This window comes from Telopea speciosissima, chromosome 1 (assembly GCF_018873765.1).
Source record: "Telopea speciosissima isolate NSW1024214 ecotype Mountain lineage chromosome 1, Tspe_v1, whole genome shotgun sequence".
NCBI classification, from domain to species: Eukaryota; Viridiplantae; Streptophyta; class Magnoliopsida; order Proteales; family Proteaceae; genus Telopea; species Telopea speciosissima.
This window is the reverse complement of record NC_057916.1, coordinates 3,007,365-3,017,997: the sequence shown is the minus strand read 5'-3', so window position 1 is coordinate 3,017,997 and position 10,633 is coordinate 3,007,365. Positions and strand designations below refer to the sequence as shown.

At 39.8% G+C, this 10,633-nt stretch overlaps 2 protein-coding genes across 5 annotated transcripts; one reads left to right on the top strand and one right to left on the bottom strand.

The window, feature by feature from the left end:
• Positions 1 to 2,946: 2,946 nt before the first annotated feature.
• LOC122642793 (MRN complex-interacting protein) lies at positions 2,947 to 4,045 on the bottom strand. 3 transcript variants are annotated; one of them, XM_043836392.1, is made up of 4 exons: positions 3,925 to 4,045; positions 3,532 to 3,826; positions 3,264 to 3,446; positions 2,947 to 3,155 (listed from the first exon to the last, which is right to left on the bottom strand). In XM_043836392.1, the coding sequence occupies exons 1-4, from the start codon at positions 3,973 to 3,975 to the stop codon at positions 2,947 to 2,949; spliced, it is 738 nt and encodes a 245-aa protein (XP_043692327.1). In that variant the 5' UTR covers positions 3,976 to 4,045. The 3 variants fall into 3 exon arrangements, with proteins under 3 accessions (XP_043692327.1, XP_043692336.1, XP_043692343.1); XM_043836401.1 differs by having other exon boundaries at positions 3,264 to 3,434; XM_043836408.1 differs by having other exon boundaries at positions 2,952 to 3,155; positions 3,259 to 3,446.
• A 1,126-nt stretch (positions 4,046 to 5,171) lies between these two features.
• On the top strand, positions 5,172 to 9,771 carry LOC122658410 (hypoxanthine phosphoribosyltransferase). Of its 2 annotated transcripts, none has more exons than XM_043853368.1 (3): positions 5,172 to 5,626; positions 7,264 to 7,428; positions 9,703 to 9,771. In XM_043853368.1, exons 1-3 carry the CDS (start codon positions 5,324 to 5,326, stop codon positions 9,733 to 9,735), a joined length of 501 nt encoding a protein of 166 aa, XP_043709303.1. In that variant the 5' UTR covers positions 5,172 to 5,323; the 3' UTR covers positions 9,736 to 9,771. The 2 variants fall into 2 exon arrangements, with proteins under 2 accessions (XP_043709303.1, XP_043709296.1); XM_043853361.1 differs by having other exon boundaries at positions 9,650 to 9,771.
• The last annotated feature ends 862 nt before the right edge of the window (positions 9,772 to 10,633 follow it).

Here is a 10,633-nt window from a genome sequence, read left to right as displayed (position 1 = left end):
GAGAGAGCCTCTCTGGTCTTAGAATCAATCTCTTGAAGTCCCATACTTTCCTCTCTGGTGTCTCTGATACGAACAAGGACACCCTGCTCCGTCTTACAGGTTTTTCCCTAGGCTCTCTTCCTCTGAAATACCTTGGTCTTCCCTTAATCCCTGCCAGGCTGACTGGTTATCAATGCACCCTATGCTGGACCTTATCCATAAAAGGCTTCAGCTCTTGAAGGGTCAACTCCTCTCCTTTGCTGGTAAGATTGAATTGATCAGATCAGTCCTTCAATCCTCTTATATCTACTGGTGTGGGATCTATAGTCTTCCAAAACCCACCATTAATGCCATGGAAACCCTCTTCTCCTTCGTCTAAAAAGGTGAGGAATCCTCTAAGTTCCTTCATCCAATTAGTTGGGCTGCCACCTGCCTTCCAAAATCTGAAGGAGGTCTTGGCATCCATAGGATCCGTGACTATAATATTGCCAGCATCCTCAAACACCTCCTGGGTTTGGCCTAAAATCCTTCTCCTCCGCCCCTTAGCCCTTTCAGCTACCTCCTCAGTGATCACTAACAGGACCTCTATCTCCCTCTGGCTCGATCCCTGGCATCCCCTAGGAGTCCTCTTCAATCTCTTAGGCGCCCGCTCAATCTACTCTGGTATCCCTAAATCTGCCCCTCTCCACTATCATCTCCCTAGGCTCCTGGTCTCCCCCCCTCCCCTTTTCCCCTTGTCTCACCCATGTCTAGGCGTCTCTCCCTCCCCTCTCCCCCCCCCCCCCCAACCCCTCCCTCTCGGACAAGGTTATTTGGCTCCCCTCCCCTAAATGGTTTTTTAACACTAAATCCTCTTGGGAATTTGTCAAACCCCGTGCCCCCCCTGTCCCTTGGTTTAAAATTGGCAGGTTCAACGGCCGCATCCTCCGCCATAACTTTAATGTTTAGAGATCCCTTAACCTTTGCCTCGCCATCCAATCTTTTCTCCTCCACCGCCACATCTCTGTATCCCCCTCTTGTGCTCTTTGTGGAAATGACATTGAGGATGTTGACCACCTTTTCTTCTCCTGCCCCTTAGCCCTCTCTGTTTGGAAGATAGCCTTACACTCCATTTGGCCCCGTAGTAGAAGACCTCTTCCCTTTGCCAGGGAATGGCTTTGGTTAGCAAGGGGTTTTTTCAGGTAGTACGATCTGTGACACCACTGGAAAGCTTGTGTTTGGGGTTGCTATTACTCACATTTGGATGGAGTGGAATCTTCGAAGATGGACCTCCAACTCTCACTCTATTGACATGATTTTGAAAGCCATCTTCTTTGATGTTAGTTCTAAGCTTCACATGCTTCCCCACCACCCCCTTATTGATACCCCAAGGAATAGGCATATTGTTGTATCCTGGGTTTAGAGCTTTCTCTCTTTAGTCTTCACATCCCCCCTTCTTAGGGGTTGAGGCTTGTTTCGTTCTCCCCCTCCCCTCTCTCTCCCCCCTATATCCCACCCCCCTATTTTGGGGGTTTTTGGTAACGATAATTTATTCACCAAAAAAAATTGGAAAAAAAAGAAGTTGGGTGGATAAAGTTTCGTACTCTAGTGGGTCAAAATGCAAATACCTTTTTACTTCTCTTAAAAAGGTTAGGACTTAAGACTAGCAATATCTTTGGTAAGTGGATGGACCCCACAGCCTGATGGGCCTCCAGGCCCTCCACCTATGAGTCAACTTCAACAAACTCAACCATGTTTTCTTCACGGTCCTTTTATGCTGGAAAAACAAATCGATCTATGACCACCCCCAAGGAAAGGCAGAAATCCCATCCCCCATGATGCTTCAGCACGCACTCTCATGGGCCCTTGCGCACTGCCATGCTCTGTCATAGAGAACTCTTCCCCATTTTTTTGGGTGAATCTTACCCTCCTATATTGTCTTGTATAAGGACAAACGTTTTTCATCACCCAGGGTGAAGAGAGAATATCTTCGTCCATGGTGATTTGACACTATGATAATATTCTTAGAATAGTGAACTTCATCATAATTCCTGCCCCTATTAATGAAGGCTTGAAATACCCTTCTCTGGTCAGATACTCAGATCAGAAGGTTAGATCTTATGGGTGAAGAGATTATCTTTTCATTATGTGTAAAGGAAAACTCGGTCATTGTCTAAAACTAATTATATCTTTGTGCATAGGTGCTGCACGTTTGTGTGAACTCCTTTTCCTACTTTCTGTTATCAATAAAATCCTATGTTCCTCTTAAAAAAGGACATGGAAACAAAAGGTAGATCCCAAATCCAATAAACTACTGTTGTTCAAAATAATTTTTTTGGATGCATGAAAGACATAATATTTTGAACCCTCTATCCCTTAATCCCCACCTCCCTGTGGCTTTTGATCTCAAAGACTTTGTTATAACTAGCTGATGTCCTTACTAACTGCGCTACCTGCATATTGTTTTAAATATTGGTATAGTTTGTTTGGTAGGCCCCATCATATAAACTTATTTGGTCAACGGTCAACCTAAAAACTACCATGTGGCATGTTAGATGGAGCCTAAATTCTGTGAACAGATAGACCCAACACCCCTGCCTACCTATCAAATTTTAGGCAAAAATTTTGCTTGTTCCTGCTACCCTGCTTTAGCCCAATTGGAGTTTCTCAATTGGTAAAATAAAGTTTTAAAAATCTGAATCTACAAGAATACTACGAAATGTACATGCCAATACATGGATGGCTAAAAATATGTAGATGCATGATATATATGGGTAGGTATTTTATTGAATTTGACTCTAAAATTTTTCATGGCCAATCTAAACATTTCCCCTTTTATCCAAAGGTAGAAATTAAAATAAAAATCATTTCCATTCATTTTATTTCCCTTGCAACCCAACAAACGGAGGCACTGGGAAACAGAAAAATGAAAATAGTTCTCGATTTCTCAATCCTCACCTCAAGAAGATCAATGGAGTGTCCAGAATATCACTTGAAATCCGGGTGGACTTCGTCTTCAACCCTTTGATCACTGACTGGAGTGTCCAGAATATCAGGTTGGCACCATGGATCCCGGACATCTCTCCGCCCTCTTTGCATTAACAACTCATCTTCATCTTCCTCTGCTAAGAAATTGCTCCACTTTGATGCTGTTCCCTTTTCCCTTCCTGACTGCAACTCCTTCCCCTCTTCCTTGTCTGCCAAATTTTTAATGTGAAACGGAATCCAAAGATAACAGAGTTTTCTACTCTCTCTCACGCTGGACCAATTGATCAAAATAATCTAAGCAAAAAAGGTTACTTTACTCTTTTGAGGAACGAGTGGATTGATCACCCTCTTTCTATTTGAGAAATTGGGCTTCAAAAGTCTATTTGCTCCATCTCCAGTGTCCAATCCAGCAGAGTAGTTCTTCAATTTGGGTTTCTTAAACATCTCCTTCGGCAACTCCGTCACGATTTTCGGTTCAGAAACACCACCTACGCATAAGGCATGACAGAGGTGAATTCATTAATACGGCCTTCGCTTTTCGTTTTCCGTTCTCTTAGAAGCAAATTGATTAATTTTTGTGCATACCTGTTGCTTGTTCCTCTTGCTTGTCATCGACGAAGTCTTCCGGATCGAGGTACTCTTTCCAATCACTTCTTCTCTTAGTGGGATTATGGATCTCTTCTTTTGGTGGTAGTGGTGGTGGACTTAGGGTTTCCTTTTCTACATTTTCTTCGATAAATTTCCGGGACATGTTGAAACTCTGGACGAACTTGCGGACATCTCTAGCAAGGAATCCTTGAGCAAATACCTTACGAATGGACTGCTTCCGGTTGCAGATCACACAGTTCCATTTGTTGCTGCTCTTCTTCTGCTGCTTCACCTGAATCTCCATTTCCAATCACGCAATCAATCCATCACAATAGAAATCAAACAAACAAACGAGAAAGAGAGAGAGAGAGAGAGAGAGAGAGAGAGTGCCTGCATTGTCGAGCATTGGCAGCATTGAACAGCGATGAAGATCGTCGACATTGCAAGGCGTATTCGGCTTTTCCACTTTTCCCTCTTTTTTTTTTTTTTTTTTGCAGGTTGGCTTGGCGCCAAGAAAGAAGAAACTACACGAGCAGCTCTATGACTGCCGCACTCATAATGGGCCGTTTGGTTTGGCTGCTATGAACTCTCGAGTTCTGTTTGTCTATATTGAAAAAGCTTATTCATTCCCTTTTAAGCGTCAAACAAACGAGGCCAGCCCAAGGGTGTCCATTTATAATGGGAACCAACAATTGAAACTGACACCGGCGGTTTAAAACGAAATTGATTCAAATTAAAAGTTTGGTTCGGTTCATTTTTGTTCAGGGTTACAAATCCTTGGTTTGAATCTAAAGATGATAAACTATTTTTATCATCCGATAATACGAAATAACTGGAATGTGTTCCAAGAATGCATACCAAACACAGCATAACTAAACTGAAAAATGCATAGTCAAATCAAAGTCAACAATTTAAAACCGAATTGAATCAAAATAGAAAATTTGGTTCGATTTTGGTTTTTAAAATTGAACTTTTATTCAATTCCATTCGATTTTTATTTGAGTTACAAATCGATAGTTTGACTTAAACCAAACCGAATGACATAAACTAGTTGTTTAAATCTGAATCAAATCAAACTAAAAAATTCAGTCCACTTTTGGTTTTGATAATTGAAATTTTATTCGGTGCTCTGAAAAATGAAATCTCTTCTCTTAGCGTCTCCTTCTCTTAGACACACCCTTCTACAAAATCGAAGCAAAAATGGTGCCTTGTAGAGCCCCTTCCCTGTTCTTGCTTCTTTCGCCTTCAGACCATGGAAGACGATGAAGACAATGGTTGGTCTTTGGGATTTTACCCTTAAGGGTATTATGGAAAGTTCACCTTATGGTATGGGTAATTTCACCATTATATAAGAATTAACAGACACTTAACTGCACAGACCTAACAGAGTGGACTAAGTTGAAATATAATCATAAAATAAGGGCAGTCTTTGATATTTTTTCGAAGTTTGGGGTGTCGTGAAATTTACCCAAAAATATTTGATTTTGGTTTGTACACATTGTACATTAAATCAGACCAAAACCAAACCGGATCAAACCGAACGATTGAGACAGATACGCAGAATCTAATTTTGGTCCGACATTCCAGGAACGACCGAGACAGATACGCAGAATCTATAATCTAATTCTAGTTCTAAGATTCGATTCTATAACAGTTGGCTACTTGTCATCTAAGTTTGAATTTCGCCCGTTGTACGCTAAAACCACGAACTCTGCAATAAACCCTAGTATCCCAAGCGAGGAACTCTGTTCGTTTTCTATTTTATCCATCGGAATCATCTATTGTCTTGATGATGGAATTGGAAGATCACATAGAACGAATTCTATGGACTGAGCAACAGATATCTGAAAGAGTTTCAGAGCTTGCTTCTCAGATCTCCGACGATTTCAATGGTTCCTCTTCTTCTTTTGCTGTCGTCGGCGTTGCCACGGGAGCTTTTATTTTCTTGGCTGATATAGTGAGGAAGATTAAATTGCCTGTTTCGGTTGATTTGTTACGAGTAGAATCGTATGGGTTTGGAACAGAATCGAACGGCGCTCCAAGGATCTCCAGCGATGTTAAGATTGATATCAAGGGAAAGCATGTACTTCTGGTATGAAATTTATGTACTTATTTTTATCCGTTGGAGCCATCGTTTTCCCGTTTAGATTTATTTTTCGTTGTTTGGTCACGGATGTTTTTTTGGTACTTTCGGAGTAGACATGATTCAAAAGCATAGTCTTGTTAAATTTGAAGTGTCTGCATCCCCTCTTGAGTGTGAATCGTGACAATATAATCTTTGCTTCTTTCTCTTTTCATACAAAAAACGTTATATCTTTCAGTTGTTCTTATAAAATTCAACTATCATTGGATGATTAGATGTGCTGTTCATGTTGGTAAAGTTATGAAAATAATAACTCATTGCAGTCTCTTATAGTTTATGTAGCCGTATCTTTATTATTTAGGAAAAGGAAATGAAACACGATCAGAACTGGAGCTAAGGCTTCTTACTTTTGGTTAATTGGGTTTTCATTGTAGAGAAACTGCAGGTTAAAAAAAAAACATGCCTAGACTGAAGAAGAGTGAGCTGAATTGTTTTTTCAATGGATTGATGCTGTAAAAACTAAGTCACATATTGACCGATGGAAATGACCCATCTACTATGTATTTACTTACCTAACTCGACAGAACTCTTTATATGCTTGCTGTGGAGCACTATATGCAACATTACATCAACACTATGTCATGGGAAGACTATGTGACACTAGCGGGGACTGAATACTTGATTCAAAGTCATGTTATGTGATGATAGTTGTAACACTGTTAAACAGTTTGATGTATCACTTTAACATTTCTAATTCTTATTTAAGTTGTTTAGCTATTAATTGAATGTTTTGCTTGCTTTCTATTACTAAATTATGTGTAGAGTAGGGTATTTTAGTACGTCATCGCCTACTAACCTATGGTCCGAATTGAGACTCATATTTGGACTTTGTTTTTGCAAAATCTGATAGTGCCATTGTGTTTAAATGGCCTAAAATAGGTTGAATACCAAGTTTTAGACCCAAACTAGGTCTAAAACCCATTGAGTTGAGGCTTCGAGTCGGGAAAAAAAAAATGCACCAACTCGGCAAGATCTCGACTCGACTTGGTTTTTCCAAAGGGCCAAGTTGTACCGAGACCCGAGTTTTAGTACCTTGTCCATAAGTATCAAACCGTATCTAGTGTTTCTTTGTGTCTCTATGTTGTGTCTCTTAGATGTCTCTTAACATCCGCTTTCCAATACACTACCTGATACCGATACTTGACACCTTGGGACCAAGTATAACATACTAGTTGTATTACCAGAAATATAAGGATAGTAACAATATGACTTCCTATAAATAACATAAGCAGCATTGATGATTCATTTTGCTGACTGCACTGATCAACCCAGTTTGGCCTTGGTTGAACCAACCTGAGGGGCGAAAACCAAGGAATTTCTCCACAAAGTCAAAATTCCTCCAGAATTGCTCCGTAAGAGTGATACAAAATGTGCCCAAATGTAGTGGATCTCAGAATGCATACTTGCTTCCTCTCCAATATTATCCATGAATACATGTTCTTTTTTCTAGATATTTTTGTGACTTTGGCATCATTTGTCATATTTTACCTGTTTGTTGATATTTATTGTGGATCATAGGTATTGCTAATGTTGAAGTGCTGCGCTTGAGTTACTCTTTTTTTTAATACTGCTTGATTTTGTTTTAGGTGGAGGACATTGTAGACACAGGAAACACTTTAACCTGTGTCATTTCACACTTGGCATCAAAAGGAGCATCGTCTGTATCAGTATGCTCTTTCCTTGACAAGCCAGCAAGACGCAAGGTCCGTATTGAACTTGTGGGCGAAGGAAAGTTCTATCGGGGTTTTGAGGTATGCTAACTAATATCCATGTTGAATGGAATTCCATGTTCTGTGTTAGCTTTTACTTGTAGCTTCATAATGATCCTGTCCCTATTATGGTTCATTGTTTCATCACCATTATTTCTTTTAGAAGTGGTAGTTGACACAAGATCTTAAAGTTACTCTTGCTTCAGAGTATTGCATTTGTTATTTTTTATAGGAAACAATCAGGAAAGTTTTTTTTTCTTCTAAAATTTGAGCATGAAGAAGCTTTACAGTATATAAACATGGTGATGAACAGATGTTTGAATGATTCCTCTTCCTTTTCGCAGAGAAAATATCTGTTACCTAATTTGAATCCTCTTCATTGTAAAAGATCAAAGATCAAAAAATGAAAAGTTTATCAAGCACTGGTCACAGGAGAAGCATTGTAGTTGACTTGTTCTCTCCCCATGTAGATGTAAATAGCAACATGTCATTTTTCAAATATTTCCATAATGTCATGTTTAAAGTCGTGGTGGGGTTTTTTTTTTTTCACTTCTTCACACTCCCAATAGGCCCCAGGCACAAAACAGGGGATATAATGTTATTGTGTAATTCTGCTTTTCCTTACACTTCCAAGAGTAATGTTGGACAGAATTGAAAGCTTCAATTAGTCCAAAATAGGACCTTAAACCAGGGAATAAGTCACACGAATGGTATATTCAGGCTGTAGTAAGGTTGATGGGTTAAGGGAATGGATCAGAATAGGGAAAACAGTATAGTAACAGTTTAGGGGATGGGAATAGAATAAGATAAAGGCCTGAAACAAAGTAGGGTTTAATTCCAGGGGCTTAATTGCAGCCAGCAGGTGAAATACTTCCTGCTGATCTCAAAACACAAGGCTGAGACTGCAGGACTCGATCCAGGGACAGGCTGAGATGGTAGGGGGGAAGTAACAGCAGATCCACAGGTCCAAAAGGGTTGGAATTTGGATCGAGGGGTCCTCTAACAGGGGGGAAGAACTAGAATTAGAAGGTAGGGTCAAAATTAGAAACTAATGACACATTGAGACTTGCAGCAGAGAGGTTTGAAGGTTGAAGACAACTTCTAATGGCTGTAGAACAGTGTAGGGATGAAGGAATCAAGTAGATAGCAGCCTCCCTGGCTTCGCACCGCAAGGAGTCGACTGGATCGAACACCAGCCCCTTCCACCTTAGATTTAACACTAAGGAAGTTCCAAACTATAACGAACAGCAGGCTAACACCATTAGCTAGAGAGGGTCCGAATGTAATAATTGAAAGTCGATGGGAGGAAAGTTTAATTAAAGCAAAGTACAGGGGAAGAAACAGTAAATTTCTCAAAAAATAATGTTACTATCAGAGACAACATCTCTACACTATACCGGATGAGACATTATTAGCCTCAGATGCCAAAGGGACTGGCTTTTTGAGTCTAGGACTGTAGGCTAAATACTTCAGGGGGGCAAACCTAGCTGTCTGTAAGTTTCATGAATAATTGTCTGCTTTTATGAACAATTTCTTTTATAGCCAAAAGCAATTCTTTTACAGTGGAAACTGTTTTACCTGTGGGGGATTTTTGAAAAACCAGTAATTGTAATATAATTTGGAACTTGTTAAATACTGCAAAGAGGCTAAGTTTTGCGGTAAGCTTGCTTGAATAAGTGAGGGTGGGCCTTGGTGCAACAGTAAGGTTGCTCCATTGTGGCCAAGTGGTCATGGGTTCAAGTCTGGAAACAGCCTCTCTACAAAAGTAGGGGTAAGGCTGCATACATTATGACCCTCCCCAGACCCCGCAGTGGCGGGAGCCTCATGCACTGGGTGCGCGCTTGCTTGAATAAGTGACAAGCTATCTTGGGGAACCAAACCGTTGAAGAAGAAACCTGTTGGATACCAAATATCAACCATGATATAGTGATATACAACTGTAATACTGTTTTTTCTCCCTCACCAAACGGTTGGCACTGATCACCCTTTCCTCTGAATTTGGGGGATAATGCTTTTGTTCTGGAGTTGTATTTTGTCTAATTACATTGGGAAGATTGAACAACATTGATGACACCAAAAGCGAGGTTAGAGGTAATTTTAAGTGGTGGTATTATATGATCTACTTTTTCTCTCTCTTTTTTTTTTGTATAATTCCTTTTACTGATAACTCGGTGCCATCTTTCACATTTTCTAATATTCTAGAATCCTTTCTTTTCATGAGCAACACATTCTCATTTGTAATTTCTGCCTTTTTCTTTACCAGTGTCCAGATGATTTTGTTGTCGGTTATGGTATGGACTATGCTGAACTATATAGGAACTTGCCTTATGTTGGAATCTTGAAGCCTGAACTACACAAGTGATCAGATCTGTCAGGCAGCAACAGGGACAATATCATACTTTTTTTTTTGCACCTTCTGAACTATACAAATGATTGGATCTGTTTTCTTTTCAATAATGTGATCGGATCTGTCAGGCTGCAATAGCAGGAATACACTTGTTGTTTTGCGAAAGTATATCTCTTATAGTTTTTTGTATACTGTTCAATGCCAATGTTTTACAATGCTATACAAGGAGCCATTTGTTATGTGGCCAATTTTTGTATCCTGATTGCCTGTTTTCATTTTATCTTTTATTGACCAGCTCAAAGTCACCTGGTTATATGAATCATGAAATCATTGAAGTCAATTTATAAAACGAGGAAATTGTTTAAGGTAAGAATATTTTGGAGTGGCATTAATGTTCCCAGAAATGCAGTGACCTCTTAGCCTAAAATCCTCCTAGGGTTGGACAACCGGCTGGAGAAGGGATTAAGCTTGTGGCACCTTTAAGATTGTGCATTAACATCCAATACCCACCATGTTCCACTCCATATATTACACAATAGAAAGGGGTTGATGGGATGCCTTAAAGCAAGTGTTGAAAAATGATAATCAAATTAATAACTTAAGAGAACCAAAATTAATCTGAAATGCTATACAATTATTCACTACTTAGCTTTGGTAGGAGTCCTGCAACTACAAAGCTGCAAATGTTGCTCTGTCAAAGGTGGATGTAAGCTGAATCATGTCACTTGATGATGTCCTAATGATCATAAACGCCTCCAATGATGCAACCGGGACAAATGCAACTTGGTCTTCAAGATAAAGCAGTCATCGACTTTAATTAAACAAGGGAGCATAGTGAGTCTTCCTTTTAAGGATTCAATTAAATAAGGGATTGCTTAAATGATACTTGTATAAGTGCAT